Source organism: Eucyclogobius newberryi, unplaced genomic scaffold (genome assembly GCF_026437365.1).
Source record: "Eucyclogobius newberryi isolate DKJ021-1_F unplaced genomic scaffold, fEucNew1.0.hap1 SCAF_11, whole genome shotgun sequence".
NCBI lineage: Eukaryota > Metazoa > Chordata > Actinopteri > Gobiiformes > Gobiidae > Eucyclogobius > Eucyclogobius newberryi.
This window is the reverse complement of record NW_027315735.1, coordinates 25557811-25580694: the sequence shown is the minus strand read 5'-3', so window position 1 is coordinate 25580694 and position 22884 is coordinate 25557811. Positions and strand designations below refer to the sequence as shown.

Here is a 22884-nt window from a genome sequence, read left to right as displayed (position 1 = left end):
GAACTTTTCTGCTTTTATGCTGACTGTTGAACATTGAGCCAGTTTCTGAGTAATTATAGAAACATATTATCCATGAACCAAGACTAATATGCTGCAATTTGATCGTTAAAAGGTCAATTCGACCACAAAATTTGGACTTGACCTCAAACTATAGACATTTTATAAGATGAGGATGAATTGTCGCACTCACAACATACGTATGTGACTCTAGCGTGTATCGAACTGACTTACATTTCTTCTGAAAGCAACTGTTTACCAATAACACCTCTGTCATTATCCATGAAAAGATTGTAATTGGTCTTTATCAATCCATCATTATCTTTCTTAAAGCTAGGGTGGCTAATTTTCCAACAGTGAAATTAGGAAGTGTGTATTTAAACCTTTCTAAGTCATTCCTAGTTTTCAAAAACCCTTTGACACATAAAATTCACATGTATAAATTGTTTTAGCCGCTAGCACAGCTTTAAATCAGCTTTTTCATGCACAAAAATGAAGCACAACCAATCTTCTCTCATCCCAAAGTGTATGTTTTTAGCTGTGAGCATTGTAGGCAACAACAATCATTTCAGTTCAATCTATACGCCATAATAGTAAAATTATGCATAAAATACTTTTTTAACTGGCTGTTTATCCGACAATATCATTGCTTCTTCATTCATTAAGTTTGATATTATAGAGAAGAAGGATTTTTGGGCCCGTAGGCTTTATTAGATAGGATAGCTTTAGCGTGAAATGGGGATGAGAGAGAAGGGAGGACATGCAGTATATTGTCGGAGCTGGGAGTCAAACCGGCCACACCCGGAGCCTGGCATGTGTCGCCTTAACCACTCGACAAACGAGCAGCGCAAATTATTCCTATTTTTATGCCAACAGTCGTGAATATTTAAAAAAAAAAAACTGTATTCTGCTACATATTAATCAGACGCAATTTTGAGTTACAAACAAAACTCTATACCGTGTATGTAATGTATATACAATGTAATGATTCTATCAAAACTGAGCCCACGCAGATCAGACCTATATTTTTAAGCTCTCTCTACTTTCCAAAGACGAGTGCCATCCTCCCCATTACCACTAGTAGTGAGGCAGATTAGGCTAATGCAGATTATGCAAATGGCACATACTTGGTGTGGATTAGTGGACACAGTGCAGACGCTAACAAGAGAAGTGGAGTCAAGAGTTTGGCAAAGGGGACGATGTAGAGAGAAGAACTTTCAGCGGCCTAGGGAAGAAAATAAATCCCAGGGCCAGCAGCAGTTTCATGGACAGCACTTGGAGAGGTAAATCTTGTAACTCTGGAGCGATGCTGTGAGGATTGATAACGTTGTAGGCAGTGACAGGCACATTTAAGATTAAAATATCCGAAAAGGGAATTGCTCACTGTGGCATTAAAACTGAGGATAGTGTGGCGCTTTCTGGGTTGGGATTGTAAAAAGGTGCACAAACCTGCTTCGTCTGCACATTTGCCTTCATGAATGATGCAGGTAGTAGGGTTCCACCTGTTTCCTGCAAATTTAGCAAACAGGTGACTTTGCTGAAGTTAAATAACACTTTTATTTGGAGGTCTTCTAAGGACTGTTTTCTTTTCCCTCACTTGGAAAGACCTTGGCGCGTCCTAGAAGCTATTAGGGAAATTAATTCTGTTGATTTATAGAACAATTTGGCAGCTCAAATTGTAAAAATGTGCCACGGTTATTCCCCTGACAAAATGGAGCCTTGCGATATAGTTATGAGTATATGGTTTCTAATTAAAATCTGACGTGCCAGCCAAGTAGTTAATAACTACTCTTAAGTGTAATAGTTTAGAGTCTCTAACTCATTTGAACTTTCACCATTTACAAGTTAAATTCACTCCTTAACTCCTCTTTACAGTGTTATTTTTCCACTGCACTGCACACTGGAGCGTATTAAGTGCTTAAGCACTTAATACTGAAAACACAACTTCACAGCCCAGTGCCTCCAATAGGTGAAAGTGACAGGCATTTCATCATAATAATTGCCAAACATTAAATTTAATGCTTAATTTAGTTGATTTCCCCTGCTGACAGCCCAGAAGGTGTCATTGTTTGTTGCTTTTAATCAAAATGCTGCTAATTATTGGTCACAGTAAGAGATAGCTGAGAGCTGATTACTGAATGAACCCAAGTCCCACTTAATCATGGCTTACAAAGGAAAGGCATGATTACACTAGTGTGTATCTTTAAGATGTCTAGCAAGCTAAATTAAATGTTGCTCTCACCTCCAAGTGTAATTTTACTCAGCATGACTGTTTTAATTCCCGAGCAGTAAATAAAGCAGAGCTCCAATTGACAACTCAGTGTGAAACCTCTTGATGCAGCAGAGCCCCCTGCTGGGCACAGGCGCAGGGCGCACTTGAGCTGCGAGCTAATGATTAGTGCTTATGCATTCATATTATAACAAGGCGCCTTCAGGGAGCAGCTGGACAGACCAGAGTGTTGTGGTGTACAGGCTACAGCTACAGCTACTCTCTCTCTCTCTCTGCTTGTTGTCCTGGGGCTGCTTTCACTCTACAGGCAATTTAATGACAACAGTTATTGTAAATACTGCTGTAAAACTTGGTCACATTTCCCCCATCATTTAATTGCCATAAAATAAGCCTTAACTTTGCCACAGACCTCAACACTGGCAGCATCCTCTTTACACCTTACATTGTTTAGATTGATTTTATTCAGCAGTGACAGTTCAGTTTACCACTAAGTCATATTTAGAGCTAGGAATTGATGCATAAGCACATCGTTTGTTCAGAAGTGTGGCTTGTGCTGCCATCTGCTGGCTCCTTCTGTCTGTAACAGCTTCTGTTATCAATACATTTCACTTGAGGATGAGTGGTGCGTGGTCTTGCCTTTATTTATAGCTGCAATAATGTAAAGTCATGCTGTAATAAAGAGCTGAGGCATGTTGTGAACTAAAGTCACTTTGGGTTAAATTAAGCTGCTTCTGGTGTTTGGGGATGACTGTGTCTTAATGGGACCAATTTGTCAAGAGCAGACGTGCATGTGAGCGCACAGCCTCACGGACACAGCCAGTGCAAGCACACTCTTACTGCCACATGGAAGAGAATAGCATTGTTCTGTGCTCCTTGGTTCAAGCCCTGGAGTTATAGACCGTTCCCACACAAGGACACAGTGACGCTTCCAAAGAGACGGTCGGCCCGGGGAGAAAGGGGCAACATGGGGGAGCAAATGGGCAAAATCTGGGGACAGGTGGAGTTAGTGGGACTGAACCAAGGTCGGCGAGGAGAGAAGGAAGCCCAGGAGAGCGCTGGAACAGAGGGGATAAAAAGACTGAGATGGAGAGGGCCAGGTAAGAGCTCTCATCTCAGTCAGCACAAAGCAGGACACACCGCTGCGCCGCATGCTTTGGTTTCACACCAGCAGAGTAAAAGTTAAAAGTAGTCTACAATGGAAATGGAAAGAGAGGAGCAGAGTGAAAACAGCCTCCACACCATTGGCATCATACTCTTGTGCTGTGGCGCCGTCAAAATGCTGCACCTGATGGGAGTCATAACTGTGGATGGTGAGTTCTGGAACTTGTACTGTAGTTTAGGAATGATGACAGTAAGAATGGGGAGGTTGTGAGGAAGGTATGTGTTTTTATTGTTTTGTGCAGTCATTTTGTTTTATTGTAGTCTCAGTGTGTACACATTTAAACACATTTATATGTAAATTCTTGGCAATAGATAGCACATTAAGGAGTTACATTTGCCAATTTCTTTCCTTACTGTGTGCTTTCAAATGTTGTGTTTTATTCATACAGTAGACGTGCACAAAATAATAAGTGTGTACTTCTTATACAACCAACTTTTATTGTGCTTGGATTAAAGTATTTTAGTTTTTATTCATAGACATTTTGTAAGAGGAGCAGATGCTCTAGCAGAGTATTTCTTTATCCTTTGACATTTGCACATGTTCATTTAAACGATTGTTCCAAGTAATTAAGAGCTAATATAAACGAGTCAGAATTCTGTTACATGTTGAAATGTGTGTGAGTTAATGGTGTGTCGCACTGGGACCTTGTGTTTAAGTGCCTTTGTTGTAATCACACGGTGACGGTGACTGCTCTCTCAGGGTTTTACCATATGTAATTCAAAGCTGTTCCACTTCATAGTGCCACAGCATATTTGAATAGTGTTGGTTGTGTTGGGAATGATCAGCAGTGTTGAAACAGCTGAGTTGGATGTGCCTTTATATAAAGTCCCTGCAGTGAATCTAAACCCTGTAGTTTCATGCTGGTGTTGCAGCTTTGTGCATGACCTTTAATCCTCATTTTTGCTTTCTACATGAATACTACTCCTACTACTATTTCTACCATAGTTTACCATTCATATAATGGCCTTCAGCAGCATGTTCTTAGCATAAACGTCTCACATTTAAAATAAAACCATTTCAATCAGGCTAGTCTTTTGTCTGGATGGACAGTTGTTTTCCTCATTTAAACATTTTTAAACTGCAGTAAATTACAGTGGTCAAAGCTTTATGCATCTGTAATGGTCCTGGCGCTCATAAAAGTGTTTCGATTTCACAGTGTCGGTCAACCTTGAGCTTCATTGCACCAATTAAGCAGCTTTTCATTACTACTGCAGAAAGCTATCACACCACAGCTAACAGCTATCCACTTAATTGTGACACCATTTAGAAAAACTTTACGTCTGACTGCCCTTAACAGCACTATAACACTGTGGAAGAGTCAACACGTCATTGCATCTCTTGGCAGCAAAAACATTCAAATCTCTCTGTTTGCACAATACAGCCATTTATCAGACCCTGTTAGATTAGGTTGCGTGATTACAGTATTAGTCTAGATTGTGGAAGTGCACTGTTTCCTGATCTAAATGTGGACACGCTGACTCGAAACAAGACGTTATCCAACTTTTGCATGGTCATGTTCACTTATAGATGCAGCTGGAGGTCCAGTTATGCTTTTTTTTTTATAGCCGCTGCATATGTGTGTGTCCTATAATGAACTAACTGCGTGTCCTCTGTCTCCTCCCCTACAGCAGGAGAGTAATGATTGTGTTAATGACGTGGCCTCAGAGGCAAGGACTACAGAGCCGTTCCAGTGACCTCCACCTCTCCGCTCACCCACAGCCTTTCTTCTTGATAACAAATGACTCCGTTGCAGCTGGGAACTTGAGTGGCTGTCGCTCATTGTGGACAGTGGCGTTTTGAAATAAGTTTGGTGACGTTTGTTTTCTAATGTCCTCGCAGATAAGGCGGACGATGACCTGGAGATGACCACGGTGTGTCATCGGCCGGAGGGACTGGATCAACTTCAGGCCCTGACCAACTTCAGCAAACGAGAGCTGCAAGTGCTGTACAGAGGCTTCAAGAATGTAAGTCTGGTTGTGTCCAGTGAGCTTCAATGAGAACTGAGACAGCAAATCTTATATCTTATATTCACCAATTGGCTGTTGCAGTTTGTGGGACCATGGTATAAGGCAGGAGTGTCCAAACTTTTTTCACCGAGGGCCGCATTTTTAAACTTATACAGGGTTGAGGGCCAGAAAAAACAACGTTGAGTTTGTCGAATGCATTTGACATTGTTTCCATGAGCCTCCACACCTTTAATAATACTTGGAACATTAATATTAGGTTGGTATAACATCAAAATGCTTGAATTTTTCCAATTTTTTAACTACTTTTTGCTGTTTGGACAAACTCAGCAGGAAGCCGAAGGGCCAACAAAAATTGGTCTAAGGGCCGCATTTGGCCCCTGGGCCTTAGTTTGGACATGCCTGGTATAAGGGGATTAAACAACTCGGTGCGTTATAACAGTGTAACGCACGGTTCCCGGTTGTTTAATCTTTACTTAGAAGAGAGGTTATTTTGACAGTGACTCGACAAATTGTATGAGCGTCGATGGTGATTTATGACACTTTCACCTCATTATACAACTGAAATATTGTATGAAACAGCTGTCTATAACAAATATAAAAAGTCTGATATTTAGTTGACAGCTGACATCTAAAATTAAAAAAATCAAGTAGGAAACCAGATGAATAACAGGATCACACATTTATTACAGACTGACCTTTCTCAGCTTTAATTGGCTGTCGCTGAGGCCGTGTGTTGATGCAATTAATTGTTGTGGGTCAGTCGAAAATGTCCGGCTTTTTGCTATTAAAGCTACAACACAAAAATAAATGAACGTGGCAAAATAGAGAGAGACAGCTCCACTGATTGAAATTAGGCAAAAAGCAAAGAAACCCATTTTATCAGTGGTGCTGCCCATAATTCTGCCACTCAATGTCACTGCAGTCGAAATGTCGAGGGGCATTTTACTAATGAAATGGATGACAGTACATAGCCTCTACATCCAAAGTCAGTCGACTGAAGATGAATACGACATCAATGAATAGAGAACCGAGTTGAAGCCATAGCTTATGACATCACCTTCTTGGATGTTGGGAAACTGCATAATATAAGGTACAAGGATGTTTTAAACCGCTCAGAGACTCCAAGGAAAAACAGGGAACACACTGTAGTATATCTAGATGTAGAGTATCTGTGCCACTATGACTCATTCTGTTCCCAAAAAATCTGGGAGAGGGTCTGCCAGCTGCTTGTCTCCATGGAGATGTTATCTCTTTGCCTGGAACATTCCGCAGTATGGTAACTTATCTATCTCCATATAGAGAAGCAGGTGACGACACCAAGTTACTGATCCGTGGAGAGGTGACCCGCTCGCAGAAAGAATCCATGTCTTTCATTATATTTTTGAAATACAGAAATACACCTGCAATTGAATAAATGCAAGACAGAAATAGTTAAAGACAAAGCAGTAACACCGCCCACCAGGAGAGTTACAGCGCACACCTTTAAAAGAGACATTTCATGCTAAACTAGAAGCATAGTAGACCATCATTTTACGTTTTTATTCATTGTAAACCGCAAATTTAATTCAAATTAATTAATTCATTCATTAAATTGAAATAGAAATGAGTCCTTTTGATTTGCATGTGCCATGATTCTGTTTCTTTAAATATTATGTGCTACTTGTGTTCATTTTACTTTGCTCTTATTCTGTTTTTTAGTGTTTAATTCGAGAAAAAAGTCCATTGCCTCTGTATATTGAAATTTCACCGTAACAAGCAACAGATTCTCATTTACTTGTTTTCATTTTTGAAAAGTGTCCATGTGACATGACGCGTATTACTTGGAATCTCAATTTTCCAGTTAATTGCGACTAAGTACAGGGATGTGGGCGGAGCCATGGTTAAAAGCTCATTAAAGTTGATTTGGCCTAATATGACAGCATCTATCAATGACTCCTTGTTCTGTTAAATGTTCACTGACAACACAACACCGCCGCTGCTCGCCGTTATGTAAATGTCCCTCTCTCTGCAGGAGTGTCCCAGCGGTGTAGTAAACGAAGACACATTCAAGCAGATCTACTCACAGTTCTTCCCACACGGAGGTAGTATCTGTACAGTTTCCCCGCTCGTTTTGACATCTTTATATTTATATTCTGTATTTAATTGTTCTTTCCCTCTGCAGATGCAAGCCAGTATGCACACTACCTGTTCAATGCTTTCGACACGGCACATTCCGGATCAATAATGTTTGAGGTTTGTTTGGTTATAATGTCACGTAATAGCCAAAAAAAAAAAAAGGATTTGCCTCGTTCTGGTCCCTTCGCCAGTGAACGTGTTTTCTGTGCTTCTTCGTAGGACTTTGTAACAGCTCTGTCCATTCTGCTCAGAGGAACGGTCACTGAGAAGCTGCAGTGGACGTTTAACCTTTATGACATCAATAGAGACGGGTACATCAACAAAGAGGTGCGCGTCTTTACTGTATATGTATGACTTCTACTACAGTTTAAACTAAATTGAATGTGTGTGTGTGTCCAAACAGGAGATGACGGACATTGTCAGGGCGATATATGACATGATGGGGAAATACACTTACCCTGTGCTCAAAACGGACACGCCCAAGCAGCACGTGGAGGCCTTTTTCCAGGTAAGAAGAATGAGCGCGAATGAGTTCTGCAGGAGACCCTTTAAAATGCTGTCATCAAAATGTTCGAAATTCTGAAATGGAGGAAAAATGAAGTCGGCCATAGCACATTTTGCGATGACATCAGATCTAAATGCTATGGATAATAAGTCAAAGAAATTAAAAACACAACATTATAAATCTGTATTGTAATGTAATGGGTTTGAGCTTCACAAAAATATAATCCGTGGTAAAGTATTTATGTGTATCTGTAGATAAAATACAGAAAATATTGTGTGGTCAACATTTCGATTCATTTTTATTCAATTAAATGTATTTTTGTTATGCCCAAAATCACACCAGCAGCTGCCTCGAGGAACGACACAGGTTAAACAATGTTCATAGGGACTTGGCAATGTCCCACGCTCCCCTGTCATTAGATTTTCCTTCTCGGCTAGGAAACACAAAAGTAGAAACCTCGAGGAGTTCCACAGTGTTATTATTTCTGCAAGTATTTGTCCAGTAAATGCTAAAAATCAGGATATTACCTTCATGTGCTTCACAGGCTTGTCTCAGAGCACTAGACTGTAGTCATTGTTCATGCAGGGCCACTGACGATCATTCACGCACACACCACTTTCATACCAGGCAATGTGGGTGAAGTGTCTTGCCTAAGGTCTAGTCTCTATCACAATCTCCTATTTAAATAAACAAATAATACAAAATACAGTCTTTAAACCAGGCTGTGACATCATATGCATCTGAGTAGGTTCCATTTTCCTCATACACACATCCTTTTCCCCCACATTTTGTAATATTGTGTGGCTAATCCCAAATTCCCCATTGAAATGATCTGTTTGCAAACTTTCTCTAAGCAATTAAATGCAGATTTGCTTATTTTACAAGACGGGTATTTGGTTTTTTTAATTGAGTATTGTTAAAACTGATCTCAAATGTGTTTCTCTTGTATTTTTTTCCTTTACATTTCTGCAGAAAATGGACAAAAACAGAGATGGCGTCGTCACACTTGATGAATTCATCTTGTCATGCCAAGAGGTAGACCATTTTAGTACATTCTGCCATGGATACCGCATTTAGAGACACACAAGTGAAGCCACATCCAAGCTGAGCTGTGTGTGTCACTGCCCCCTTGTGGCTAAATATCTCAGTGCAATGAGTTTGTTCCTACACACACGTTGTAAACTTCTTCTCTTGTTTCATATGCAGGACGAAAACATCATGCGTTCTCTGCAGCTTTTTGAAAATGTCATCTAGCCACCGACCAACGAAATCAACAGCGGCAAAAGACAGAAGAGGAAAGGTCAAGAGGAGAAACTCTGATAACAAGCTCAAAGAAGAAGAATATATATATGGGATCTGCGAGCTGTCATTAGAGTGTGACAGTTTGTGAAGACGGCGTGAATGACGACGGGACCGGCTCCGGTTCAAACTCAGCCCTTTACTTCATACGGCCTCAATGTGAAACTCGCCTCCTTCAGCGTGCACTTCAGTCCAATGTACAAATGCTAAAATCTCAAAAACTACGGACGATCTTGTAAATTCATCCACATTTTGAATATTGGAAGCTTCTATTATACATCCAAACATATTTTGAAATGGGTTAAAGCACAATCAACCATTTCCGATTAGTGTCATTCGTATCAATGTGACAAAAGTGAGCAATATAAAGCATGCACAGCTGAGTCTTGTACAGTCTTTGTGTGCCATGAGGCAGTTTTCATCTGGTTTAATGGACTCCAGCTGGCTTAAGTCTCACTAAATCCCTGTGTGTTCAATGGTGTCGATTCGTGTTACATTCGATTGTATATATTGTTAATGTTATGTGTGACATAAACATGCTATGTATACTTTCATTTCCATCTGTGGCGCTGGTCCTCTGTCTGTCTCTCTGTCTTGTGGATATAACAATTTCCCAAATTCCTTTGTGCATGAGTGTGTGGTTGGGCTGTCCTGGTCTTATTGTTTGCCCTTAAATCATTCAAGTACACACCAAACCATGAGGAAACGCTTGTCATAAACATATTTCTGTTCAATTGTTGACTCTGATGGACCAACTGTTCACTGTGAGGAGAGCATTAAATTAGACCTGTTCACTGATTCTGAAGGAGAGGAAGCCATTTTTTCAAAAATAGCCATTGCTTTCATGATAGAATGACTCCTAAAGACAGATTCTGGAATATTTACTGTCATGCCACACACTGTGCTTTCAGAATATTACAGGTCGAGACGCCTCAGACAAAAAGACAGACAGACAGTTCAGAATTAAATCATACATGTATTGAAATATTGTATAAAATCATTATATTTATCAATAAACTTTTACAGAAACAAAATTATTCATGTCTGGATTTTTTTTGGTGCTCCATTTTCTTTATGTTATTTGATATTATTTGTATTTGTATGCATCAAAGAGGACAAGCAAAAAAAGTCACAGCTGTTGTTTTTTATACTGTTATATACACACCTTTACAATGAAAGTACAAAAAGACATGTAAATTATGCCTCACAAACGAAGCATGATATTGTGCATATGAGAAATAACTTAACTAAACATGCATCACTGTCTTTATTACCGAGCCGTGTTTAAATGACTCTGCTGCTGACATTCGTTTTCATTTATTTTCTAGACTTTTTATCATCTCGCAGAGGTTCACAGTGGGGAGCATGTTTGATTGCGGCAGTGCTAAAGGACAAAGGGAGTCACAAATGCGTTCTGAAAGGGTTCAAGTGGCAGACCATTTATCAGACGTACTTCTCATCTGTGATTGCGGAGAGACATTTGTTGATAATCAAATAAAGTGTGAAAATCATTAAAAACACATCTTTGAACGCAACGTTTTGTCTCGTTATTGTGGGGGCTTCCATCCCCCCCCCAAACCAACCCTACAAAACTAATCTGCCCACGAGCAAACTACTGACATGAAAATAAATATGCGTGAGATATTGCTCCTCGATCACTCTAAGGGTCCATAGAGGCAGAAAAGTCTTCATTTTCTTCACAAGATATACACGAGTAACAATGACAAAGTGGCACATGAGAAATATTACAGGTTCCAGCTAAAGGATTTTGTCCAAGATTAAACGTTTTCCTCCGCGCGTTATTTTAAGGTCCACGTGTCAGGAAGACTCAATCCTTGTAACTGTGCGTAGAGTCTTCCACAATATCATCAACTGGACTTGGGACGTAGTGCATGTCGCTGGAGATCTATTCCCTCTCCTCGACCCACGGCTGCAGGTTCTGGAGCGCGTACAGGGAGGAGTTGTGCGCGCACAGTGGATCAGACACCGCTGATTCGCCGAGGGACTTCTGGAGGGCGGACTGCTGCAGCTGCAGGATCAGCCGATTGGCCTGTTGACGCTCCGCCTCGCGCTCCTCGGCTGTCTGTCTCCTGCACATGGCAAAGAGGAGACAAGGTAACTCCACATTACAAACAACACTCGAATAATAATATAAATACAGACAAATAAACGCATAACACATTTGACTTAATAATAATTTATACTGTAAAAGTGAAACGTGAACATATCAATTTAGGATCTTCTCTTAAGTAGAAAAAGATGCAATTGCAGTAATCTAGACTCTGTTTTTTAGGAAAAACGAAACGTTTTGACACTCACACATCCGAGAGTCATTCTCAATCAGATTGAAAATGACTCTCGGATGAGTGTCGAAACATCGTTTTTCCTAAAAAACGAAAACTCTTGGACGAATGAGGGATTACACTTACATCTTCTCTTAAGCATACACGTGCGCTAGACGTATGTCACTGAGTAGAATATTGAAAAATAGGCCAATTAATTTATGTGCAGTATTTGTTTTTTTGTTATTTCGGTTAATCAAATAATATCTAGGTCAGTTGTTATTAGGCTTTATATAATAGAGATTTTTATGACATAGGCCGATCACCAAATGTTTTTTTTTTTTTTTTTAAGTTATATTATTTACTCTCAAACTACTTTTTAAATTCAGTTTTTTTTATTTTGTTCCGAGTCATCAAGGGTCATACCACCATGAAACCACGTGATATATTCGGGACGTGTTAACATACATTTCTTCAAAGTAAACGTAGTTTAATTGACCATTTAAAGCCACAGCTGCAGTGCAGTTCTTGAATAAATGTAAAACTATATGTATCGGGTCACACAGCTCACCTCCACTTGGTTCTGCGGTTCTGAAACCAGGTCTTCACTTGTGCGTCGGTCATTTTGAGGCTTTTGGCCAGTGCGGCCCGCTCGGCGCTGGCCAGATACTTTTGGCGATGGAAGCGCTTCTCCAGCTCGCAGATCTGGACACGTGAGAAGGACGTGCGGGGTTTTTTCCTCTTTGGAGGTGTTCGGTTCTGGTATGGATGTCCTATCCGCCTCGTGACGGCAAACGGCACCAGGGCAGCTGCAGATAAAACACACACTTCTGTGGTTATTACAACCGTCAAATGATTGTCAATAATAAATCATGGCTTTTAGAGATGATGTGGGTCAAGAAATACAAGTGTACACAAAAATATCATAAGTCCATATAGACACAACATATTTGTCTATGCTATATATCATAATTGAAGCTTTTATTGGAGAGTATGCCTCAGATAGGCTGCCCTCTGCTATTATATGCATGTTTTATTATTATTATTATTATCGTTATTATTATTATATTATTATTATTATTGTTGTTGTTGTTATTACCATAATCGTTATTGATTTTAACATTATAATAATACAGTTTAAATAATAATAATAATAATAATAATAATAATAATAATAATGATAAATAATTATTGTAGTTATTATTAGAATATTATTGTAGGCCATACGTGTCTAAAAATATAAATCATAACTATCAAATAGGCTATTATTATTATTACTATTATTTTTATTTCTATTTTATAGACTATTTTATATTTATTCTTTTGCACTAGCTCTAAATGTTTTAGAATCTTTGACTCCCAAAAAAGTACGTTATTGATTAAAACATTTTTACCTTTTAATTCATTTAATCATTTTGAATTGTCCCTCTCAAAGCTTTTACGTGGCCTATTACTTGTCTGTCAATAGCCCTGAATTATATGGACACATGCGCTGGTTGTTGAACGCCAATTTGACTCCAGTGCAACATTGATGACAGTATGCACCCTGTCTTACCTGATAGTCTGTCCTTTGCAAACCTGTTCCCAATCCAGGGGAAACAGAGCCCACCGAACCCGGGCACTGCACTCTGCACGGGGGTCGGAGGTCCAGTAGCCGTCATGGGTCTGTGTGCGGGAACCCGGATAACTCCTCTGCTCCCCAAACTCCTACTCTCCCCGTACGAGCCACCGGCGTCCACTGGGGGCATGATGCCGGAGAGGGAGATCGAGAGCGCGGTGTAAGAGGGCGCACCGGCCCCCGTTGGACTGCCCAAACCATAATAGCCATCCCCGCTGCTCGTGTCCGAACCGCTCTGTCGTCCGGCGGTGCGCGCGCTCTCCGGCTCCGTCCCCGCGCCCAGGATCTGGTCTATCCCGAAACTGATGGGCTCGTGCTGGGCCGGTTTGGGAGGAGGACTGGGTGCGCTCTGTGGTTGCTCCATTTCCGTCTTTGTACTGCTTCAAAACAAAGCAAAAAAACCGACTGCTCACTATTATGTTAGCTTCTCAACGTGGTCAAACTGTTCCTTTTGTCAGAGCTGTTCGCTTCCCCATCGTTGTCTCTCCGCTCGTGTCCAGTTCGTGTCCGCGACGCACCGGCAGGCCTGTTCTGAAGACTCTGCTCTCCGCATGCTCTGCGCGCAAACTTTGATGGGCGTTCGTAGAGATGTGACGCTCTGTTCTCCTCTCCACGCGTCAAAAACCGCCCCCTCCATCTCCGCGCGCTTTCTATTGGCTGCCCGAACCGTGACTGATTGAAAGTTAATGGGAGTGGGCCCTCTATTTGGCACAATAACCAACATGTCCCATAACCACCGGCGCTAGACTGATAGACCTTCTAGATGTCAACAAATGGCTCTTCTTCCAGTCACCGTTACACGTGCAACATCTCTATCATTGTAATGAAGAGTTACGAGCAATGACAACTTTATGGAAATGTGTCTCATTAGAAATAATTCAGATCAGTGCTCTTACATTTATCCATCTCCATGCTGCGTATGTAACTTAGTTTATGTTCTGAATATAAAATGAAACGTTATTTGAATATGTTATAGAGAAACTGAAAACAGACCCTGTTCTTTGACGCACGGGCGCGCGTAATTTGTCCTTTACGCGCAGATGGAGTGACGTTTAAGTGACATTCAGATGACAGTTCTTCGTGTAACTGGCTAATTTAGTAGCTTAACAACTATAACAAACTTGAGCCTTATAGTAGGCAATAGGATTATAGGCCTTGTAGGTTTTGTATAACATTTATCTTAACCACAATGTCAAGCATAATTGTTTGCATTTGCTAGGTTTCTCAAAAATAAAACAATCGTGTGTATTTACTAAAAAGTAGCATATTTAATTTGGAATGTACAGATATTTATTCTGAATATTCTGTCGAACAATGACGCAAAAATAACCCCCGCATCAGGCTATGGAAAACCAATAGTTGGTGCTCAGTGCGCGACCTCTTATTTGTTCCTTGTTGCTGTGCACATTAAATGAGATGACAAGGGAAGGCCATGGGCTACTGCAGATAAAGTGTCCGGCCTCTGGAAGTAGTAGCTGAGCGCTCACATTCAATGGTAGAGGCGCCCAAAGTGACCCCATAATCTCATTTGCACTAACTTGTCTGTGGGACAGACAAATGCGCGTGTGGTGCGGATGCGGCAGGTGGCTTTTCTAAGCGATCACATTACATCAGCGGTACAAACTAAGCATGGAAACTTACTGGGGCCAATCAAGTCAATTTATGATGAAAGATGGTGTGCAATTATCACGTGTTTTGTAAGCCTAGCCACACACACAAAGTTATTACGCGTCAGTTTTGGGGTATTTTATTGTTGTATCAAAACTTAAAACTCAAAGTTGGCTTTTCCTTTCAAAATGAAATCTATTAAACTATAATGCAGTCTGCGGCTAAAAACGTCACACAAAAATGCAAAGATATGCCCGTTGTATTGAAGTTAATATAAACACGCCACTTGGCCCCTCACAATAAAACCTTATGAAGCAATATGAGACGGGACAAGGCCCGAGGTGTTTGTTTGGCAATATGGACAGAGTCTGAGCGTTGGCCGCATCCCGGTGCCATATGCGCGCTCACCGGTGGCCTTTGATGGGAGAGATGATGGGGCTGTTAGCTGTCACCTTCGTGGACATTTTCCTTATTTGTTTATCCGGTTTTGACAACAACAACCCGAGTAAATTAGTGCCAGAATGATTTTTCCTTTATTTTGCATTAAATGTTTTGGCTTCCTACACCGCCATATGCTTTCCCGGACATGACGGGCAGGACAGGTCACGCGTTAAACAATCAGGTGTAATCCAATGATTATAGGATAAGTAATCATTACATATTAGTGGTGACCTGTGGAGATATCACAGTATTACATCGTATCCAACAAAAATGCGCCAGACCAACCCAGGTGGCAGACTTTATCAATGTATTCATGGCCTGAAAGAACACGAATTCATATTTTTTCCTTATCTAAAATTCTTTCATCACAAAAAAAAAGGTAATTCGTGCTCTGAAAGTAAAGAAAAGCGACAGCCCCTTAAGATTGTGCGATTGTTTGGTGTAGGCCAAAATGTTCAGTGTTTCTGGAGAAAGCCTACAGCGGCGGGCAAACAATTAAGACGCACATCAATCCTGACGTTTTTTATCCACAGGCAATCTAAAAGCTGACACGGTGATTCCAAAAGTCCAAAAAGAAACGACAACAAAAGAGTGAAAGAGTGCGATTTGTTTGAGAAATTACCACTTGATCTGCATAATCGGGGGTCTGGGCTGCAGCGTTGGTACCCGGGGGCTGCGTTTTTATTGCGCGTCTCTTCGACGTTATCAATTTCAGCGGCGCGCCTGACTTTTTAAAAAGGAGGGGACGAGGCCGGCTGCTTGTGAATAATGAATGACACGCTTTTATATTGTCGCTAAAGTGCCCGTGATGTTCCAATATGAAAAGGCAGCGGTAAGTAATAGTGCATTTAAAGGGGATGTAGTGTATTATTATGATGTAAAAGTCAGGGAGATGAGCGGGGAGAGAGAGCGGCGGCGCGCGGAGAGCACCGAGAGCGCAGAGATTGTTTTATTACAATAAGAGGAGATGAGTTTGCCTCGCAGCGGAATGGGGACCAGTTAATGAAACTTTACCGCGGCTAACGATTTCCCCTCCCTCGCTCTAAAAAACGTCCTTATGAAATATTTAAACTATTTAATATAGGTAGTATTAAGCTGAAAGACACTGGCATGGGCCATCTGACAACATTTACAAGGCTGTAGATTTTTAAAAGTTGCATAAACACTGCTTTATGGGGCTTTACACGCGGCAGAGCAATGTTGTAAATCACCTCACATTGGGGGTAATGCGTGAAGTGTGATTTACTGTTGGCAACACACTGCAGTCAGGCTGAACACAACCAAAGACGTTTTGTTTGGTTTTGAGTTCAATTTGTATTTTGATTTAAAATTTCCTTTTGGTTTTGTCTTTACCCTCTATGTTGTATTTATCTAAATAGTCTCGATCTGCTAAATATATTAGTATTCTATTCTATTTTGGGAAAGTCGTTTTATTTTTCTCTTGAGATTTACGACATTTTGTTTACATTTATTATCATGGACTGTCAAAGCTCTGGACATAAAGGAAACACTTAACAGTTCTTTGTAAGCACTCACATTGAAAAGGAGAGATTTGAAACATCAAACTCATAGGAAAGCTCTGCACAGGGTTGTAGCCCTTTAGATGTTTCATTCATTAATTGATGGTGTCTTAATCAGCTGCATGTTTTATTATTAAGATGTTAAGAATGTATACTGTATGCACAACAGCATGATCCCCTTTTAAAATAAAAATATAATCATCAAAAAAACATGGGACAGCATGGAGTCAGTTTTGGGACAGTTTAATCTGCCTTTTCACTTATGAAGATGATATTCTTCTATATGGTTGTTTTTTAACGTTTTTTGCCTGCATCTCGACGCCACCTTTTTATCACATGTCCTTCTTTAGTTCCTTTAGAATTTCTTTAGTTGACAGGGCCGTGCACTGCTGTCACACTGTTACATATTAATCATGTTGTTATTTACTACGTATTTCTTTCTTTTTACTGTTGCATGAGTTTCGTCTTTGATGACAAAGACAATTAAAATAATCTTGATTCAGTCTAATTTACACTTCATTTCAGATGCATACACATACAGGTAGTCAGTCAACACACAGCGTTGATGTTTTTATCTCTAACAGGAGTCGTAGCCTGCACTGCTCCAGGGTCGGCGTGTTGGGTTTCATATTGACATCCTCAGTGGGACTGTTGGATGAGAGCAGAGAGCAATGGGATCCCCCATAAGGGACATGGTTGGGGAGGGCCATCATCATCATCATCATCATCATCATCATCATCATCTCGTGCTCCTGTCACTGGACTACTGAGGATACAATGTAAGTGTCAGACATTTAAAGCACACATGTAAAATGTCACTGTAAATGTCAAACACGAGGCTGTGGAGATACGTGTTGTATTGGCCATCTGAAGGCTGTCACGAGCAGATGGATGCACTTTGGGAAAAGGGAATTATATTTTACTTAATCGTTCCTGAAAGCAGAATTGTTTGCTTTGGAAATTATGTATTAGTTCAGTGGAGGACAGTAAAAGCAGATAAATGGTGATTAAAAGAGGAAGCAGCAATCAGCAAAACATAGTTCTTGTACAGAAATCAGGATGTCTCTGTATCAGTATGCATATTTAACAAGAAAAAGATGCCCCGACGTAGAAGAGATTAATTTCATTGAATTGTGAATACTTAACTAGTGAGGAAACAATGCCTGTGTGCGTGTGTGAGTGTCTACGAGTGTTCAGGGCATGTTAGCCTGTCTGATGGTTGAACGCATGGCTGCCTCTTCACGCTGGTTAAAACCAGGGAGGAGACAGAGAGGAGGAGGATGTGAGTTAACCACATACACAATGAGTTATGGAGAGAGAGGGAGAAAGAGAGAGAGGGAGAGAGAGAGAGAGAGAGAGGGAGAAAGAGAGAGAGGAAGAGAGAGCGGGAGAGAGGAAGAAAGAGAGAGCGAGAGAGAGAAAGAGAGAGAGGGAGAGAGAGAAGGGGAGAGAGGAAGAAAGAGAGAGAGATAAAGAGAGAGAGAGAGGGAGAGAGAGAGAGAAGGGGAGAGAGGAAAGAGAGAGAGAAAGAGAGAGAGGGAGAAAGAGAGAGGGAGAAAGAGAGAGAGGGAGAGAGAGAAGGGGAGAGAGGAAGAAAGAGAGAGAGATAAAGAGAGAGAGAGAGGGAGAGAGAGAGTGAAAGAGAGAGAGAGAAAGAGAGAGAGGGAGAAAGAGAGAGAGGGAGAGAGGAAGAAAGAGAGAGAGGGAGAGAGAGAGGGAGAGAGAGAGAAGGGGAGAGAGGAAAGAGAGAGAGAGAAAGAGAGAGAGGAAAGAGAGAGAGAGAGAGAGAGAGAGAGGGGGGAGAGAAGGCAAGAGAGAGAGAGGATGTGACATGGGTTAATGCTTTAATGGGGGTCATTTGAAGCTGATGATAATTGAACACATGGCTTGAGTTTAAACTATTGTATTTCCCACAGCCGGCTCTGCTTTTGTGGTTGTCGCTGTGATCCCTAAGCCTTGGCTTATCAGAATTATTGAGTGATAAGTAAAAGTTTGTCTCCTTAGCTATGACATCACATTATCATTGTAATCCAACTCTGTGTCTGAGCAGACAGATTAATAATGTTATTTAGTAATTTACAGACTTAATGACTGAGTCATTAATCCATGGGCACATGTGCAGGTCGTGTCAGGATGAATGTTAATTTAAAAGCAGCTGAGTGCTCTGAACACCCCTGAATGCACTGCTAATATGTTAATTCATTACCGCTTGTATTCAGTTGAATTGTGTCGCCCTGTGTTGTCCATCTCTCTCTGTCTGAATTCTCTCCGCTTCATAAATGCCGATTATCTGCCTGTCCAGCCATTCTCTGTTGCCTCTTGACCTCGTAACCCTGCCTGTTGCCTTGCCCACAGGGTGTTCGGCAGAGTGGCGATGGGGGGGCAGACGACCAGCTGCCACCAGCCCATAGAGCTCTATTGGCCTGGCAGAGGGACTACTCCAGCCCCCTGCTTCGATGGGCCTTCTGGCCCCTCAGGGTAAGGGGGGCACCAGCCTCATGCCACCAGCCCCACCTGTCTAGCTCCAGGCTGAGGACTGTGACTGATTGGACACACAAAGCCACACAAACATATTGTTGCTTATTGACCCTGAAAATGTAATCTCTCCCACCTTTGATTCGATTCGTCACAGATAGATTATTTTATACTTCACATGATACACATTTTTATCATTCATTCCCTACAGTAAAACATATTAGAAACTTGTTTCCAAAGCATTTTTCCAGAGCATTTTTTAAATTCTGAACATCTTTCTATCCTATTGACAAGAGAAACTTGTATTACCAGAGCAACATTAAAACAATGCCCACATGGGAGGGTTCTTTGAAAACAGTCCATATGCTCATTTCCTGTGCGACCATGTCCACACACAGATACAGTGGAATACACGGAGGCAGTTTGCGCTGAGGCGTGAAAGAGCCAGAGCTAAGTGAGGCCACTCCGGAGCGCTCTTCTCTATATTGATTTCCCATTATCAGAGGCTAGTCCCAGTGGAGTCATTAGTGCCGGGATCAAACAGACAGACAGAGAAGGAGACTAATCCCAGTCACTTACACCAGCGCGGGCAGATCACCTTACCTCCCCGAGGGTTGGAGGGCCAGAGCGGTGCAGGGAGGAAGCAAGGAGAGGGGGTGCAGTGGACCGACCAGTGCGAGGGCTAACAGATGGAGATGAGAGGAAGAGCCGAGGTGGGGTTTCACAGTGCAACGTTCACGGGGCAAACTGTACACACTCTTTGATCACTTTATTTGGCTTTCTCAGTCTTGTAGCGGCGATGCCTTGTCTCACGATCTTGTCCTCAATTTCGGGTTTTCACTCGAGCAAGATTTTGTAATCCAAGATTGCAATGGCAGGTGATTTTCTTTTGTTCAACGGGGACAAATTGTAACAAATATAATCCGTCATCTGTCTTTCTGTCAATAATTTTATGGTAAAGATTCTATGATGAATGGTTTTCATGTTGCTGCTCTTGAAAAGTCGACACCTGAGAAGGAAAGAATATGAAATGTGAAATACTCTTTTGGTCCCTTGCTTAATAATTTTGGGGGATGTATTTATTCTCTATGGATTCGAGAAGAGCAATGAATTTGTGGGATGAATCAACACCATCCATCTTATTCACTTCTGCCTGCCAGCCTGGTTTGGTCAAGCTTCATATTTTATACACACATGAACCCGTCTACATGCACAGGGCTCAGACGGGGGTGACCCTAGCTCGACCCCCCCACTGACCCTCAATCTGTTCCCCAACCTCACACCACGAGAGCCCGGGCCTCTCCAGGATGCACTTTGCTGGCATCGGCCTCAATGTGTGTTGTGATGGATATCTCCTCAGACAGTACCCTGTGTGGGCAGTGTGTGCGGTGCCTTACCCTCTGCCCCCTCCCACCGGCGTTAATTGATTCTTGGTGTGCTTTGCTGATTGGTGTGAGGACCCCTAGAGGCGGGCTCTCTCTGCATCAGCGCCCCCTCAACCGTTTACGCTGTGGTAGCACCTTTCAAACGCACTTAGCACACATAATTACATTTTTGAAGGATCAAATCTACGCCACAGGAGTGTCTCCAAAAGAGCGGCGCGGGAATCAGGATCACGATTGTTCTGGGTTCTCCACAAATATGTTAAAAAAACGTAAAAAAAACGTAAAAAAACGAAACAATAACCGAACAAACATAGACAATGAGAAAGAAACGGCATATTATTTGGACGATCCTAAACACACCCTATTCCTTAATCTTAATAGATCACTATACATTATTTTTGAAGGCATGATGTTATAAATGCTGTAGGACCAACAGGGTCAGAGCAGTAGACATGTACTGTATACTGTACTTGTGTGTGTGGGGGGGTTTTCACACCCTGGTAAAGAGGAAGCTGGCTCGCTGACATGAGCAGATTGTATGAGATGATCCACTTAGAAAAAAATGAGTGTCTTCGAGGTGATTCATGGACAGAATAGGTGGGTGTAGGTGTGTGTGTGTGTGTGTGTGTGTGTGAGAGGGAGCAGGCCAAACGACAGTAACAGAGATGAATCTTGGGTTATTAATTTCCAGCCGCGGCCCCTGGGTGAGATGTTAATATAGGGCTGATTGTGACTAATTTCTTATTAATTGCCATCAGCGATTACATAGTGACCAGTAATGTGGCCTAATTTGTTGAAATGAATTTGGTTTTCAGAAGGCATTTTAATCGCTGCAGGCGGGATACTTGTGCTGCTATTGTTTTGTAATGGGAAAGTTTTGAAGCGGGATTGCTTTGTCTATATTATATTACTGTTCGTTTTGTGAAATGTGGTGAATGGCGGCTCTCCTGATAAATGCCTTAATCATGCTTAACATATGTTTTGTTATGTCTAGCAAGCTTACATACAAGTCTGCTCCCAATTTATATTTATTTTATTCATACAGCCTCAAACACATGAGTATGATGTCTGTGGTCATTACTGCTGGAGAAGAGGGACCCGTAAGTTGTTGTTTTGGTTTGTTGAATGTTTATAGCTTCCGTTAGTGCAGTCACAATGACCACTGAGGAACCAGTAGATACAAAATCCAAATCCCTCTATAAAAGAGAAGATGCCCTCTGGGCAGCCATAGCTCATAGTTGGCCTGATTTAGTGGCAGCCTGGAATCTGGGCTTGAATAAAGACAGAGCGAGCGAGGTGAGAGTGGGGGAGAGAGAGAGAGACAGAGGAAAAGATAGCTCCCTGTGTGATAAATAGCCCCAGCTCTTTCTATTGCATTAGCCATCCGGGCCGATAGATTGCGAGCCCAATAGACCCAGACGTATGCGATTGGTTTCTCATATAAAAGTTGCATATTAAATTCCTTCACAGGACTGTGCCCCCCAAGCATGAAGAAGGGATGGGAGGAATGGGAGTGAAAAAGCAGAAAGTGCAGAAAAGACTGGAAGAGCAAGAAAAAGGCTTTTTATGAGAGGTGAGGCACGGGAGAGAGTTGGGGAGGACTCAGAACAAGGAGGGGATAATGGCAGCAGGAAAGTAGCTTGATGGTACGAAAGACAAATGGTGATGTCATGTATTTAATAAGTCCGTGGATATTGGACGATGAGTGAGACCGTGCGTCCATTTAATCAGTATTGCTTCCCAATGAAGATTTCTCTCCTGTTTTGTGCTCGCTCCCCCTTCTTGTTTTCTCAGCCGCTCTCCACATGCTAACGACCTCTCTAATTGTTTCCAAGCTCATTAAGATGCTGATGTTTTAATAGTAATTAATCCGTCATTTGCCTACATGCAAACACGGGCCACTGAGGTTTGTTCCAACATACTGCTAATCCAGTAGCCTAGTCAAAGGAGACAATATCCTGCTAATTTAGCTCATCACGGTTAATTGGTTGTTAAGTGCCTTTAATTACCAAGCAGGCTGTGGGATTTGGGTCGGCAGAAAAAGAAAGATGGCAGTAGTTATGTGGTGTAAATGTCTAATGGCTCCGGTGTGAACTTTGATAGCCGGTGTAAATGACTAAAGGGCACACAGGCACGAGTGTTGACCCGCTTCTGCATCCTTTGCTCCTTTCCTTCTTTACTCTGTCTTTCCTTGTCCCTTCCTCCATCTCTGTCTTCCTCTTCTCCAGATATTATTAACTCATTAAGTTTTTTTTCATTATTTTTAATAAAAGATGAGTA

The 22884-nt window shown here is 41.6% G+C and overlaps 2 protein-coding genes across 4 annotated transcripts in view; one reads left to right on the top strand and one right to left on the bottom strand.

Moving 5' to 3' along the window:
- Positions 1-10309, top strand: part of LOC140354607 (A-type potassium channel modulatory protein KCNIP1-like) — a 50518-nt gene extending 40209 nt beyond the window's left edge. For all 3 annotated transcript variants that reach the window (XM_072439710.1, XM_072439713.1, XM_072439711.1), the window contains 7 exons: positions 5229-5353; positions 7368-7437; positions 7518-7588; positions 7691-7798; positions 7875-7979; positions 8949-9011; positions 9183-10309. In XM_072439710.1, coding sequence (XP_072295811.1) covers positions 5229-5353; positions 7368-7437; positions 7518-7588; positions 7691-7798; positions 7875-7979; positions 8949-9011; positions 9183-9230 — 590 coding nt within the window. In that variant the 3' untranslated portion in view covers positions 9231-10309. The remainder of the gene's footprint in view (positions 1-5228; positions 5354-7367; positions 7438-7517; positions 7589-7690; positions 7799-7874; positions 7980-8948; positions 9012-9182) is intronic.
- Positions 10310-11149: 840 nt separating this feature from the next.
- On the bottom strand, positions 11150-13824 carry tlx3b (T cell leukemia homeobox 3b). Its single transcript, XM_072439709.1, has 3 exons — positions 13113-13824; positions 12129-12366; positions 11150-11365 (listed from the first exon to the last, which is right to left on the bottom strand). Exons 1-3 carry the CDS (start codon positions 13537-13539, stop codon positions 11182-11184), a joined length of 849 nt encoding a protein of 282 aa, XP_072295810.1. The 5' UTR covers positions 13540-13824; the 3' UTR covers positions 11150-11181.
- Between the last annotated feature and the right edge of the window lie 9060 nt (positions 13825-22884).

Coding starts and splice junctions, on each gene's coding strand:
- tlx3b (XM_072439709.1), bottom strand. CDS start 13,539: ATGGAGCAACCACAGAGCGCACCCAGTCCTCCTCCCAAACCGGCCCAG. Junction 12,367..13,112: donor TGCAAAGGACAGACTATCAG/GTAAGACAGGGT, acceptor TTTTATCTGCAG/CTGCCCTGGTGCCGTTTGCC. Junction 11,366..12,128: donor AACCGCAGAACCAAGTGGAG/GTGAGCTGTGTG, acceptor TGCCATGTGCAG/GAGACAGACAGCCGAGGAGC.